Below are 16,386 nucleotides of genomic sequence, written 5' to 3' on the forward strand. Positions count from 1 at the left end.
AATGAGTTAGGAGCCGTACTAGCGTTCTGGAAAGTCGGTGTTCAGAGGTGGCTTGTGGGTCAACTGCAACGCCCAGATCCCTTGCACACAACTGCCTACCAGGCGGGATTTGCTCGTCTTCCACTTTTCTGTCCCCACCAGGAGAGACTGCCTTCTCGCACTGCTGAATTGTTTTTTTTTCCTACTACATTTAAAGCAATGGTTGATACATGCTTACGAAGCCCAGATTAATCTGCTGCAGTAGAGATTGAGAAAAAAGCCTCCAGAAAGACACTTCCACAGGACCTAGGCTGATCTTTTATGTTTGGACATAGCCAGGCCCAGGCCCAGGCCCAGTTCATAGTATCATAATATGTTCATACTGGTGACATTATATATTCCCAACTACACACACATTTAACATATGTTTTTTTATATGTTACCTAATATATATATATATAATAGCCCTTTGGTCATCTCTTTCACTGGAGCCTGATTTAATGTTGCATGGACAACACAGTGTACAAGTTCAAGGAATATAGAGGTATCTACGGCAATCCAGCCACTTCATTATATAAAACAACAACTATATTGAAGTGCATGAAAAACAAGAAGAAAGGAAAACACTTCTAATATTTCAAAGTCAATCAAAATTATGCACTTAAGACTGATCAACAGTGATATCCAAGCCTCATCAATTAAAATTAAAAACCTTGTGTATAAGCCAAAAAGATGTGACTAATAATGTGGTAAGGAGACATTATACAAGGTCACAAGGTCATGCTAGTAAATCTCTTTCTGAATATGCTCTGAACTATAGCAGATCAGTCTTGGTATTACGTTATATAGTAAGACACATTTTATTCAAAGACATACAGTTAGCATCTTTCAACCATCCTAAGTATCTGTTTAAGATTTCTCTGTTTTTAGACCATACTTACAATAGGCTAGCCTACAAAATGCCACTAAATTCATATGCTAGCTATGATACCTTTATAACTTTTACTACCGCTCCTTTACTATTAATCACCACAATTCCTCTAAAGGAAGTCCTTCCGCAAGACCACATCGTCAGCATCTTCTCTCAAAAATACTTTTTTTCCTCCTTATGTCATTGCATAAACTTGAATTCTGGCTTCAAATCCTAACTGAATCATTAGAATTTATTTCTCTTCCTTAGCTTGGAGTGAACAAGTGAGACCACACCCTTTCCTATTAAGTTACAGCCCCGAGGGCAGCTTATAATGAACCCAGTGAGGTGTCAGATGTTCCTGTTCTAGCCCAAATTAAAAATGCTGAATTTCCACCATTTTCTTTTTAAGTTTTCCAGGGAGAAATAAAGTTTCCCTGTCAATCTCTCCTGCTGAGGAGCACATGCAAACGAAGCACAACAGAGCCGTGGAAATTGAGTGGCCACAAAAAGCAAAACTGTTCTGTTTCCGGCCAAGGGGGCTGCAATAGAACAGCTAAATGTCCACTAAAATCCTTTCTCCCTTCTTCCACGGTTGTCAAGTTTTCACTGGAATGTGGCCCCCAGCCAGGACTACATCTCTCAGCCCCTGTTCAGCTCAACGTGGTCCCCTGACCCAGTCAATGAAATATTCACTGGAACGTGAGCACAAGTGTTGTGTGACATTGCCAAGCCTAGCCCATAACACTTTGCAAGCCTTAAAAAACCCTTCCATGCTCTTGTGAATTTGAAAGCCCTGTGTTGAAGATGATGGCGGCACCGGCCAGCTTAGGGTCCCTGGGTGACTGTGTGGAGCAGAGCTACAGCTCACCTGAAAAGCTGACCTCAGAACCATTTCCTGAGAGACGGAAAACTGACTTAAAGAATACAGATGTTTAATTACTGCTGGGTCTTTTGTTTCAGCAGCACAGTTCTAATCAACAGATATAATAGAAAATTCATTTTTAAAAAGGTTTGGGGAAGGAAAAGGGAAGAAAAACATGCACTGACTGTAAGCTATAAAGCTGGGTTCCAATGAAAGAGAAATGATGTCCGTGGTTTAATAATTCCAGAGAGAAATAACCTAGAAGAATAAACGCCTGGCCAACACACTGCCTCTTGAACATCACTCACCAAGTCCTCAACTTTTCACCCATCATGTCACCTCCCCCACAGGAATGAGGATGAACCACAGGACTCTGACTTGTCCCCTGATTTCAGGCAGCAGCTCCTTATCTCAGTCCCAGCTGTCCATGCTCCTCCTGCTCTCACCTGCCAGGCACCGTGGCCTCACAGTTAGGTACAAGTCTAAACATGGAAAACTGCTGACGTTCCTAGACGTCTTCCCATTCTTCCCCTTGTCTTTCCCTTGGACCAGTTCCTGTTATTCCAGCTCCAGGTAAGGTGACCATGACTTTGTGATCGGCCCTTATTTATGTATTCACTTCTCATCCCACTGTAAATCCAGATGCATCTTCTATCGCTATTGCCAAAATCTTCATATAGAGTCTACAGACCACAGGTTGGCAAACTATGGCCTATGGGCCAAATCTGGCCTATCGCCATTTTTGTAAATAAAATTTACTAGAACATAGCCATGCCCATTGATTAATGTATTGTCTATAACTGCTTCTGCACTACAGTGGCAGCACTGAGTAGTTGTAACAGAAACCACAGGTCACAAAGCTTAAAATGTTTACCATCTGGACCTTTACAGAAGTTTACCAACACCACTACAGACCAACACCAGTTCTTATATCTTCTTATACCTCATGATTTAGCACCACTACAAGCACCTGTACTAGCAGAATAGGGAATACCAAAGAAATATATATATACACATATATATGCCCAAAGATAAAATACATGCTCTTAAGGAGTTATAAGTGTACAGAGAAAAAATATATTCATATATTCACGCGGGAAGGCAGGCATGCTGATAATATACACAAAAAGCCCTAATAAAAGGGAGTCTACAAGTGCCAAACAAGTAGTAAAATGAGCAAAGTATAGGCAGACAGGAAGGACAGATAGGGAAAAAAATGGGGAGAGGACCTGACCATACATTTCTCCAAAGAAGACATATAGATGGCCAACAGGTATGTGAGAAGGTACTCAACATCACTAATCAGAGAAATGAAAATCAAAACCACAATGATGCATCACCTCATATTTGTTTGAGGTTTGGCTATATTCAAAAAGGCAAGAAATAACAAGTATTAGTAAGGACGGAGTGAAAAGGGAACCCTTGTGCACTGTTGGTGGGAATGTAAATTGGTTCAGCTACTATGGAAAACAGTAGGGAGATTCCTCAAGAAATTAAAAATAGAACTACCATATGGTCTAGCAATTCCATTTCTGGGAAGTAGAAATGAAAACACTATCTGTTATGACATCTGCACCCCCATGTTGACTACAGCACTACTTACAAGAGCCAAGACAGGAAAACCACATTAGTGTCCAGCAATGGATGAACGGATAAGGGCAATACGGTGTATACATACACAATGGAATATTATTCGGCCATAAAAAGAAGGAAATCCTGCCATTTGAGGGGTGGGTGAAACACATGAAGGAGGTCAAAAGGTACAAACTTCTAGTTATAAAGTAAGTGAATCTTGGGGATGTAATTTATAGCATGGTGGCTATAGCTAATAATACTGCATTGTATAGCCAAGACATGGAAGCAACCTAAGTGTCCATCAAAAAATGACTGAATAAAGAAGATGTGGTATATATATATACAAGGGAATACTACTCAGCTATAAAGAATGAAATATTGCCATTTGCAACAACATGGGTTGACCTAGAGATTATTATACTAAGTGAAGTAAGTCAAAAAGAGAAAGATGATTATATGGTATCATTTATATGTGGAATCAACTAATACAAATGAATTTATTTACAAAATAGAAACAGACTCACAGACATAGAAAACAAACCAAAGGGGAAAGGTGGAGCATAAATTAGGAGCACAGGATTAACAGACACACTATTATATATGAAATACATAAACAAGGATTTACTGTCTAGCACAGGAAACTAAATTCACTATCTTCTATTACCCTATAAAGAATCAGAAAAATATATATATAACTGAATTACTTTGCTGTATACCTGAAACTAACACAATATTGTAAATCAACTATACTTCAATAAAAAAATACTGCACTGTATTTGAGAACTGCTAAGAGTAAGTCCTAAAAGTTCTCATCACATGAAACGAAATTATAACTATGTGTGGTGATGGTTTGTGATGATCTTTTCATAACATACGAAAACCAAACAATTATGCTGTGTACCTGAAACTAATATAATGTATTATGGCAATTATATCTCAGTGTAAAGAAAAAAAGAAGATGGTTCTCATCTAGTAACCAAGACAGGTTTTATTTATGAAGCCATGAAGTCAAAGATGGACTTTTAACCAGGAATAAAACACATGCATAGCAGGTGGAGATGGCTCTATAAAACACATTCTATCCATGCATTGGTCATTTTTCAGTTTCAGGTTTCAACCATGGGTAACCATGCTTGGGGCTTCTGCAGCAGTGCTTTCTGAGAGCCTCCAATAGCATCGGTCTCATCATCTCTCTGGTTCTTCTACTTCTTTTCTGGCTCCTCTGCTTGACTCTCTCCTCTCAGACTTCTGGTTGGGCTGCTCTTTCCTTGGACAGGATAAGGCACAAGCTAAGCTGCTGTAACAAAGAGACCCCAAAACACATGGGACTGGAGAGAGATGTTTGCTTTTCTAGTAGGTAGGCAGTTGAGGGTGAGTAAGAGGACATTACTGCCATCCAGGGGTCCAGGTCCCCTCTATCTGGTTGTTCCACCATCACCGACAGGGTTGTATGCTTCCACAGGGTCCAGGCTAGCTCACCCCTTCCACGTCTATATTCTAGCCCAATGGGAGGGAGAAAATGGTAGAAGAGAGAAGTCAGTTTCTTAATTAAAGATGTGAACCCGAAGTTACACTTCTATGCCATGTGGGATTATCCAGAACTTGGTCACATACTGGCTCAGAGGAGGCTGAAGAATGCAGCATTAGGAATGGTCCAATACACTTGCCAGAGTGGCATGATTAGTTAGGCCTGAGGAAACAGGCGAGGAAGTAAGAGGATTTCATGTGTTTTTCAACATAATCCATCCCCAACCTAATTTTTTAATGCAGTGTTCTCCAAAATTGCATCCTGTGCACCACTTTTCTGGGAGAAGTTATTAGGACTGTTGTGGAATAACAGAGGTCCGTGATCAGCCTTCCCACTCTGAGACTGTGCTGATGCCCATGAGCAGAGGTGTGTAGTGAAGGAACCATTTAACGTGGTATGGCTTAGCCCAGAATTCTTCAAACTTGTAAGGACAGAGAATTTGTTTTTCTGTAACATCACAGGAATCAATGTTCTGCAGGATATCAGTCTGAGATACAGAGTTTAATAAACACAATTACTGTAAGGTTTTAAAATGAAGTCTAAAATTCTAATCCAAGTCAAATCAAGGACCACCTTTCACAGAGAATACTCCCTGCAGCCCGATCAGAGTGCCTACTGGACCTCCAACCCCCTTCAGATTCCACTCTCTGTGCTTATACCCTTTCTTCCTTCTCCAAACGTGCCTGCTAAACCCTTCCCTATCCTGCTCTCAGAGCTCAGAAATCTCACCTCTTTTCATCTTTTCAATTTCTAATGATGTTTTTTCTCTGAATTCTTTTAGTATCATCTCTGATGTTTGACTTACCAGCCAACTAGTGAATGAACACATCTCTCTTTTACACGTAGGTACCTAGTCTTCCATGTAACATATAAGGATCTTCTCTGCGAGGTTTCAGACCTAGCATAAACCACCACAACTCCTCCGCTGAGATCTCAGGACTTAGATAAGAGTGAAAACCCACTTTAGGGACAAGGGAAGAATGGGCAACAAAAATGGGACAGACCAGGACTCAGCTATGAAAGACCAAAAGTGAGAGAAGTGGCATCTACATACATCTCAGAGTAAACTAACCTAACCCCAGGATGGGGAAAACAGAGGCCAAACTTTCAGCTAAAACACTTTTAGGAATCAAGCCAGAAGCAGCTCTTGGAGCTGGGGAGGGTGATGGCAGCACAAGCAGCAACAGCAGGAACCGTGGGGCCGTTCTGTTCATCCACTCGGCCCCCGAAGTCCAGGAGTATGGGGACAATGGCATGAACCTTCTAGAGTCATAAAAAGTCTATTCAAAGACTCAGATTCTAGGCTGTATAAGTAAAACAGATGAATGGCAACCACTGTCCAGGGTTATCTATCCAGCACTTGAACATTTAACAGCACTTAACAAATTCTGCTACATATCCTGAAGGGACTCCCTAAACTGCCCCCAGGCACGAAGACCAATGGATGATAATCTTACTCACAGCAACTCCAAGCTCCAAAGGAGTATGCCCCACTTCTGAATGGTAATGGGGGCCTTGTAATAGGAAAGGGTCTGCATGTTTCTTAATGTCAAAAATTATATTCCTTTTTTTTTTTTGAGGGGGCAGGGTTTTCAAAAAGGTTAATCTTCTATTTTGCCCAGGAATTGTATTTTACAAATAAACATGTTTATAATTGATTTTTTCAAACTTTTTTTTCTTATTTAAAAAAAGTTTAATTTTATTTCTTTTTTTTCCTCCTTAATGGAGGCACTGTGGATTGAACCCAGGACATCATACACACTAATAAGCACATGCTCTACCAATGAGCTATACCGCCTACTCCTATAATTGATTTTTAAATTACTGTTCTAAATTATGTAAGTTTTAATGATTAAGCTTTTAGTATCAACACTAGTAATTTTTGGCAGTCACAAAACAGCACTTCACAAAACTAAAACCAACATGATCTAATACTTTGAGAATTCCATTTAGGAAAGTCTTGGTAGAGGGAGAAAAGTGTTCCCTTCCCCACAGTCATCCTAAATCACCACCGCACTTTCAGAATAGCCAAGAATACATTTCTATGCCAAGTGGTCCTTACAGAATTTATGTTTCATTAAATTATGTTGATCATGTCCTTTAAAGATCCTGATGTGAAAGCATATCTGAAATAAAACAAAGAACCAAAATACAATGAAGACTACTGCTTTCCTTTAATAGAAAACATGATACATATAAACATTATCTGGATTAACTTTTTAATAATCTTCAGTGATCAAGGCTCATATCATGAGAGATAGATAAGAACGCCTCAGGTGTTCCCCCGGCTAGATGGAGTGGAGAGGAGGAAACTGAGAATGTAAGACCTAAAGCGAACACATCATTAAGGCAGGCTATATAATATTTAGTTCTTTACCATCCATTCTTCCATTCTTTTACCCAACAAGCATTATTATGCACCTACTGTGGAAGGGCAGAGGCCATAAGAGATGAGGAGAAACAGTTCTGATCACAAAAAGCTGAGAAAATCCAGGTGGGAAAATCACATGAACCCAGTCAACTACAATTCACAGTAGAATGAGATGCTGCAGATACTGTGGGCGTGAAAAGGACAGTGTAATTAATCCCGCGGGTAGAGGCCAATAGGGACCTCAAACACTGGGGTGGGGTGGGTACTGGGACTCAGACTTGGAGGAAGAGTAGAATTCAGGAGGGTGAAGAAGGGAGGATGGGGGGTGGGCAATGCTGCCTGTGAAACATTATAAACACTCACAGGGACATGCAACAAGAGGAGTTAGCACATGGCGACAGGATCGTGGGACTGGTAGGGCACGGAGTAGAAAGCCGAACTGGAGGGGTGAGGCCAAAGGATTTCTGGATCAGCTGAAGGTTGTGTTTTAAAGCTTTCTTACCTTAGTTTCACTAATAACAAACCCATAAAAGCATATTTACAAGATCAAAAGAAACCGTACTTTCTCCTGAAAAATGAAAACTGCTTTATGATACACTGTCTGAGACATTCCCAAAGCAGGGTTGCAGAGATGAGTTATCAAATTACAAAATGTGACAACAAATATCCTCTAGCAAGGGCTTAGGGATCCAATGCTAGGCTGATCTGTTTGCACTTACCTTCTGAAACAAATTTTTTTTTCAAGGTTTACAGTCACATTACTGTCAGTCTAATAAAAATGCGTGCTTGTATTCCAGCTGCATTACTGGCAGAAAAAGCAGTTATTCACCAACATCTTTTAAAATCCCCTCTTCAGATATCCCACTCATCTACCAGAGAAACTCATATACCAAAACTAAACAAAATATTTAACAGAAGAGACAACCACACACGGACATACACATACACATAGAGTCAGAAAAACAACAGTGATTCGTCAAGAAGAATGATAACTCCTTCCTTCCTCCAAACAGAGTTCAGGACATTTATTATTTACTGCTATGCCTAAGAGGTTGAAAATAAGCAAATTCATCTTTAGGTCCCAGAAATGCAATTTGAGCAAGGCACTCATTATAAAGAACGCCCCTATTACAACAAAATAATTGGGAGTTCTCAGTGGAGTTAAATATATTAGGATTACCACCTGGGTCCACAGCAGTTTTATAAACCAAACCATCTATTCAATCTGGTAAGCATCCTAAGACCTTCAGGTGGAACTCATACTCACCATGTGACCCTTGCCAATCTTAGAGACTTTTTCCTCCCTTAATTTTGCCACAATAAAGCTTTGTGCAGCTGTCAGTTTTTTGTCAATGTTTTATGTCACTTCTCGTTTCTGCTCACAGGCCATGAAAATTTCAGCTCCTGCTCCATCTCTTGCCTCTCTTTTCACTGCTCCCTATTTCTTGCCCTCAGATCTACTCAGAGAAATTCTCTTCAAGGGACTTGGTTTACAGTGGAGATTTCACACATCTCTTCTCACAATATTGTGAATCCTAGATAGAGTCCCAATCATCCCCTAAAGAGCTGCCAAAAAAAAGCTGGACTCATGCTTTCTACTCTCTTTATGATGCACCTGTAAGCTAAGGGGAAAATGATGTAAAATAAAAGAACACCAATTTATGAGTTAATTTAAACAGGGAAACTCAGAATAAAGAGATTTAACGGGCCTTAGTAGTTGACCCAAACTCTACTTTTACTCAGCTGAGGACAGCGGAGGTAGCAAGGAAATAGTAACATTTAGGACAGGTGAGGGTAGGAGGAATGAAAATGTGAGAGAAGAGCAAACAACTTCAGGACCACCATCTTTAAGAGACAACCGTGTTTGTCAAGCATATCTCAGTAGTAGATTCTTACAGCAACTCAATTCAACGCAGTCAGTATATGTGGCGAACTTTCTACAGGTGAAGCCCCAAGGAGGCTGTGTCAATGTGGAGGCTGCTTTGCCCCACTTCCACCGTTAACTACTCAGATTGGATTTGTTCCAACACCAAAGAGCTGATTTTTGAAATTTAACAAACCCTTACCTATGCACCACTCTTTCCAATTGAAAGATGATTACAGAAAAATGGGTGATGATATGAATGGAGGGAGAAACAAAGGCGGAGATGAAACCACGTGCATGGTAAACACAGAAAATGCACGTCATAAGGTCTTTCACATCTGTTACCAGGTGGGTTGAAAATCTGACCCTAAGCTTTCCGGCAGCCAGTGCATAAGAGACCACCACTGGCTGTTAACCTCAGTCTGAACAGTAAACCCAGCACCTGCCGGAGAAACCCAATGATTCTAAGACTAAAGCTAGACAGCAGTTTCTCCCATGGGTCCTCATTAAGGGCACCTCTTAACTGACTACCACCTCTCATTGGCCTGTTTCTTAAAAGGTACACCAATGAACAGTTCAGTAAAACATTTGGGTGGGGGTCCCAAGCCACGCAGTCTACATACGGAGCTCAGAGAACAGAGAGCTAGTATTTGTCTTAAAAAACCAGGAAAATACTGTGTCAAATGGGATCAAAAATTAGATATTTTTAGAATACGGTTGAGATAATGCTATTTTGTTTATCTATTGGTTACAGCCTGCAGGTTAGTTTAAGTTGCCTAGTATATAATGGTTTTAGGGTTCTAATACTAGATACTCTTAAATAAGCACTATTTCACAGATGAAATCACAGGCAATGACAGAATGAAGTATTAGAGCAAGACAATTCATAACAGAATACCATTATGACATGCTCACCCCATCAAATTCCAATTTCTTTTCAAGGCGGAAAACAGTTACTACAATCACTAGTTAAAACTGCCGCTCTACTGACTGCCTAAGATCACACAAAAGAGGATTCTCCACCATTGAGATAAACATTCTGACACTGACAGTATTTTATTCAATAGTATACTTACAACCCTCAATAAAATAAATGGCAATTTTAGGATGGAAAGGGCTTTGGAGACCAATTAGACAAATCTTGTTTTGAAAAGGGAGTAAAATAGGCTCAGACTGAACGGCTTGGCTAAGCTCAGGAGCTCAGTGGGGCGGGGCCAGCTCGGCCCTCAGATGTTTTAACTGCCCATCATCAACTCAATTAGCTGCTTATTTCCACTGTACGAAGTAAACACATTTGGTTTATACAGCTATTAGATAGACCAATACTTAGCCTCTGATTGTCTCCCTTAGTTTCACAGGGACCTCATTCAGCAAATATTTATCTGCCAAGCTACAAAATGATTTCCTAGCTTAGAGTTAGCTGTAAAACAGAATATTGTTAAATTGCAATAAACAGTAAAGTTTAAAAATAAAAAAAAAACCCAAACAAAAACTCCAGCACTAATATCTAAGTGCTGGGAAAGTGGTAATGTTTAACATTTAATAGACAAAGTGGTCTACAATTAGTGAGAGCAAAGCATCTGTGTCTTTTCTACACTGTAAGTACAATCACCAATGTAAAAGCAATCACTGCCCTTGGGAGAGAGCTCTGAAATTGGTATTACAGAACGCAATGCGCCAAGTAGAAACACAAGATGTAGAATGGTAGGAAAGTGTCAAGCAAGAATAACATGTTTATTTAATTCAAAAGATAGAAGACAAATTCTAAATTAACATTTGATGGTGGAATTAAAACATGGATATGCTTTGTTTCTAGTTTTCAAAAAAGCAAACTCAATACTTAAATTTCTCTGCAAAGTACACCTGATTTTTAAAAAATTTTAAACATAGCTTATGTAGGGACTCAAATGCTGTACTGGAAGCCTGAAATCATATCAGGGAGTCTCTCCAACCAAGACCCAAATTAAGAAAGGCAAGATTAGGCAAAAGCTTTGTGTTTAGTGATAATTCACCAGGTACCATAATCACTCAAGGCTGCGCCCTCCACAACAGAACGGCCAGCAGGAGCCGTGGATTGCCGTGACAACCACTCAGCCGGAGTGCTGCTGACAAGCAGAGATGCTGACCCTGGAACGTGACCATGGACAGCCAGCCATACCTTGACCAAAGGTAATACAACATGCTCCCGCTCTCTCATGCTTCAGACGAAATGTGTTCTTTCAAAAGCAATTCTGCTATCCTAAACACATTCGTGTTGACAAACTTTTTTTTACCCACAAAACAATGGCAATTACTCACCTACCATGTGAAGCATAAATGGCTATTATTCAAAATTACTAAATGTTCCTATAAAGTACACTCAGACTTTCAGAAAAAGCCAAATATAATCGGGAATGCTTATTTGAGATACTATTAATGACAAGTCCTTTCAAGCAAGGATTTTATGAGCTGTCAGGTCACATATATCACCTTTTCTCTTTTTCCCCCCTGCTGCTTTCAGAGGCTCTGAATGTTGATAAGCAAAAATATATAGAAATAATACTTGTTTTTAGCCATAAGACTTCTCATATCAAATAGGGCAATCAAAAAACAGTGAGACCTTAGAATGAAAAATGTCCCTACAACGAGTTAGTGTGATTTGCAGAAAATGGTTCAGTAGCCCTAGCTAAATCTCCTAGGTGGCCAGGATGTTTCTGTCAGTTTCTTTACGGTACAATTTCAGAGAGCATATAAAGAAGCAAACTCAAAGGCTTCTCTTTATTCTTTGGGGGTCTTCAACCAGACAAGTGAAATGATGGAAGGCAGCTATTTCTAAAGTTCCGCAAACTGACTTAATAGCATGGACGGCCAAGACTTAAAAAACAAAAATCTGCAAATTAGAAACAGTAAGACTTCTTAAGATGATTACCTAAAGACAAAGTACTGACCACTGTTCCCCTATGATTAAGCCCTATTAAGCCCCACCGTGTCATTTTCTACCTCTTTTAAGGAGTGTCCAATTCCTGCCGGGGCATGCATTGGCACCACCCTGGACAGCATCAGGTGGGGAACATGGAGAAAGGAGCTTAGAGTTGACAATTACTTGAGAAAGGGCAGCCAGTCTTGGGAGCCATAAACATCTTACTCAAAGTGTTATATGGATTTAAGAAGAAACTGAATCAATCATTAAAGTTTAAATGGCACAGAGTGAAGGGGGTTCCTTGTGTTGGGCTGTTTTACTGTTTGGTATATCTTTAACTGTAAAGTGCAATGCTTATAATTAAAGAGCAAATTTCACAAAGTGGAAAAAGCCTCTCTCCAATTACTCTATTAGGTCTACCCTTTCACATTTTAAGAAGTTTGCCCCTTTCCTAGTTCAAAGGAACAAAATGCCCTCCCTCTTTCAGACATTCAGGGAAGGCATTTTTCAAACGCCTTTAAATGTTTCCTCCATCATTCCAAACTCTGAGGACCTGTGAGAATTGAAGGAAAAAAAAAAAACCAGGAAGTGAAAGAGACAAGATAATGGTAACCGGCATCGTTTACTTTCTGCTTTTCTTTCAAACTGCACAACTGAGAAGAAAAAATAAATCTTTTTCTCGTTAACAATCTGAAACTGATTTATGAGGGTGGGGAGGCGGTGTTCAGAACTAAAACTCAAACAACGCCCTCCCCAACCGCACACACCTGGAAGGCTTTATTTAAAAGGCTGTCTTTCCTCGTTAGGCTCAAAGTGAGGGCTCCTGGTCTCCTTCCAGGCTCCATCACAAGCCCAGTTACAATCAGTACTTTCCCCCCGTCTTCCTGTGTCTTTTAAAGTTCACATCCACTCTCCTCCCTCCCTCAAGCAACGGTTCTACAAACTGCACTACAACTGTGTCAGGCCAACTGTTACTCACCAGCACACACTCATGATTCACCCGTCTCTCGGGTCTCGGAACAAAACGCGAGTTTTTCTTCCCTCTCTGAAAGGGAAGTGCTCCCAGTTTTCAGTATGGAAATTTCACTCGCCTACGACAGTGCATGCTCAGGGCAGTCACTCCGCTCGGTTCTACCGTTTTCTTAACCCGTCTGGGCCACTTCGGCACCAACGACCCAGCCGACAGTAAAGCGGCTCTGAAAACTTACTCCAGACCGCGGTTTGGACGTGGAGAAGGCGCCTCCCGGGGTAACTGTGCTGCTCCCCGGGCCACCGCCCAGTGGTCCCCGCACCCCAACTTAACTGAGGTGATGCGCCGGCGCACGTCCCCGCAGTCTTGGTCTTTCCTCCCTTCCATCCCTGGGGGTGACACCGACTCGGCCCCGGCGCCCACCTCGTGGTTGGGAACAAGACAGCAAAACGCAGTGAACGTCCCAGCCGCTCGGCTTTGGCTCCCGCGAAGTTGCCCCACGCAAACTTTTCCAGCCGACTCCCCCGACGCCGAGCTTGGGCTTACCTGGGGCATCGGCGGCCGCGGATACGCTCGGCCTAGGGTCCTGGGGGTCGGCAGCAGCCTCACGCGCCACGGCCAGGGGCCCCTCCGGAGCATCATCCTGCGCGGCGCGGCGCGGCGCGGCGCTCCCGCCCGAGTCAGCGAGCCATGGTCGGCGCCTGGCGGCCGGCAACTGGCGTCCTCCGCGGGCGCAGCCTCGCCCGGCCCCCGCCTCCCGCCTCCCGCCTCCCGAACCGCGCAGCGCGGGGCGGGACGGGCTAAAGGGAGGGTGTGTCCCTTTCCCTTCTTAGCTCACACCCGGGCGCGAGGCTGTTTTCTTTCCTCCGACCAAAATTTAAAAAGGGAGGGGTTAGAGAAAGAGGGCACGAGGGACCCGCCCCCTGCATCTCGCGTTTCGAGGGGGCAGCGCGGATGCTTGGCCCGCCTCTCCCCGTGGAAGCGCCTTCTGAAATGAACGAGAGCCGGCAACTCGCACCTGCGAGCTGTTGGTTTCAAAACTCGCTATTAATCCTGGTGCCCTAGGGGCAGTCTTCCCCATTCCCCACCACAGGGCAAGGACGCGTGGGGGCGAGCGGAAAAGAGCGTCAGGGATCTGGAGAGAGGCACGGTCTCTCTGGAAGTTTCCCTCCCGGGCCGAGAGGAAAGGAAGGAAAGAAAGCAGGTTCGCTATGGCTCCGCCTCTCAGTTGGCTCGAGGAGTGGGCCGTGGGCTGCGATGGCTGGATCCTCTGCTCACTGGTGAGCGCGGTGACGGTCGCCCAGGCCTACCTCAGCCAGAGGTTTGCGGTTCACTAGGTGGCGTCCCTCCCAGAGCTCTTTGGGACACTCTCTCCCACAGCCAAATTGGTTTCTCCTTTGAAGCACGTTTTTAACTGAAGGAGCTAGGGAACCGAAAGAACTTAGTCTTCCCAACAATTGGAAAATCTAATGTTTTTTCTTGGAGACTTTTTGTTCGTAAAAACAAACATGAACTGTTTAAGAGCAACCTAATCCAAGCTTTCACATAGCTTACTTACAACAGAGTCGCTAGATAAAATATGGGCTGCTCAGTTAAATTTGACTTTCAGATAAACAACAAATACCTTTGTTTTTTTAGTAAAAGTATATCCCAAATATTGCATGGGTCACACTTATTTTTTTTTTTAAAAAGAAATATTTGTGATACACTGTTATTTGTTCTTAATATGTAGTTCAAATTTAGCTGGGCATTCGGTATTTTCATTTGCTCAATCTGCAAGAGGCTTGAGTGAATCAAGCTGGCCAACAATGCAACAAGTGGCAAATCTCTCCTAATAATGAGATCCTTTATTGAAAGAAGATGCCGGTTTCTATGATAGCAAACATTCTGTCACCATTAAAGACTGATTCATATCTGTTAACTAGCACCCGTGTTTCTAAACACCATTGCCCTGCACAGTTAGTGACACATTAAACGCAGAGTCCACGTGGGAAGTAATTTACTTTAACCCGAGTTCTTTCCTTCTGTTAGCTAGTGCTCCCAATAAATAAATTTATCTTGGCTATTGTGAGTAATGCTGCAATAAACACGGAAGTGCAGCTATCTTTTTGAGATACTTGTTTCATTTCCTTTGGATAAATATCCAGTAGTGGAATTACTGGATCTATGGTAGTTCTATTTTAATTTTTTTGAAGAACCTCCGTACTGCTTTCCATAATGGCTGCACCAATTTACATTCCCACCAACAGTGCACAAGGGTTCCCTTTGCTCCACTGGCCATGATATGGGAATAACTCGAGTCCATCAAGGAATGAATGTAATATATATAAAATATATAAAAATTACTCAGCCATAAAAATAGAAGGAAATCCTGCCAATGGTGACAATATAGATACACAATGATTTACTACTCAGCCATACAAAGAATGAAATTTTGCCACTTGCAACAACATGGACAGACTCGCAGCACATTATACTAAGTGAAATAAGTCTAACAGAGGAGGACAAAAACTATATGATCTCACTTATATGTGGAATCTAAAAGTCAAACTCATAGAACCAGAGAGCAGAACAGTGGTTTCCAGGGCTGGGAGGTGGGGAAGTAGGAAGATATTGGTCAAAAAGTACAAACTTTCGATTATGAGTAACTTCTGATGATCTAATGTACAGTATGGTGACTATAATTAATAATACTGTATTATATACTTCAAATTTGCTAAGAGAGTAGATCTTAACTGTACTAACCACCTCAAGAAAAGAAAGGTAACTATGAGGTGATGGATGTGTTAATTAACTTGATTGTGGTTATCATTCACAATGTATACATAAATCAAACCATCATGTTGTATAATTTAAATATATACACTTTTTATTTGTCAATTATACCTCAGTAGAGCTGAGGGAAAAAAGAAAAAAAAAGATGAGTTTCATTTGGAGAGAAATGGAGAAGAGGAGAAAGTGTCCATTTCTGAGCACAGAACCTGCCTCTATACGTCACTGTAATACTTTTTTTCCAACAGTTGCTTTTTATGGACTACATTCCCTACAATTGCCTTTTCATAGGACAACAATTTTGTAATACTATCTAAAGCGAGGATAGAAAAGATAATTGTCTTTTCTCTAGCATGTTGATTTGTTTTTACATATCATTGACAGTTTAGAAAAGTGTCTCTAAGCTTTACAACTCACTATTAGTAATGTCATGTCAGTTCTTACAATTGTTCTTAAATTTGGGCAAACTTCTATCAAGTATTTTTCATACATGAGCTGTAGTATTTGGAAGAATATTCCACAGACTAGGTTCTGTATCCATTTATTTCAAGCATCATTTCTTTTTACCAGCCACACACTCTGGTCACTTGGCACCATAGGGCACATTCACACTGCAGTGCAATCTCTGGAGCCCTGCCCTTTTGTCACAACAC

The 16,386-nt window shown here is 41.5% G+C and overlaps 1 protein-coding gene across 3 annotated transcripts in view; it reads right to left on the reverse strand.

Annotated features, from left to right (window-relative positions):
* The window catches only part of MCUB (mitochondrial calcium uniporter dominant negative subunit beta), an 82,803-nt gene extending 69,043 nt beyond the window's left edge, over positions 1-13,760 (reverse strand). Inside the window, exon 1 of one of the 3 annotated variants that reach the window (XM_031467780.2) lies at positions 13,508-13,760. In XM_031467780.2, the coding sequence (XP_031323640.2) occupies positions 13,508-13,603 (96 nt within the window). In that variant the 5' untranslated portion in view covers positions 13,604-13,760. The remainder of the gene's footprint in view (positions 1-13,507) is intronic. The other 2 variants (XM_010981077.3, XM_064483314.1) reach the window with 2 other exon arrangements.
* Between the last annotated feature and the right edge of the window lie 2,626 nt (positions 13,761-16,386).

Source organism: Camelus dromedarius, chromosome 1, assembly GCF_036321535.1.
Source record: "Camelus dromedarius isolate mCamDro1 chromosome 1, mCamDro1.pat, whole genome shotgun sequence".
Classification (NCBI taxonomy): Eukaryota; Metazoa; Chordata; class Mammalia; order Artiodactyla; family Camelidae; genus Camelus; species Camelus dromedarius.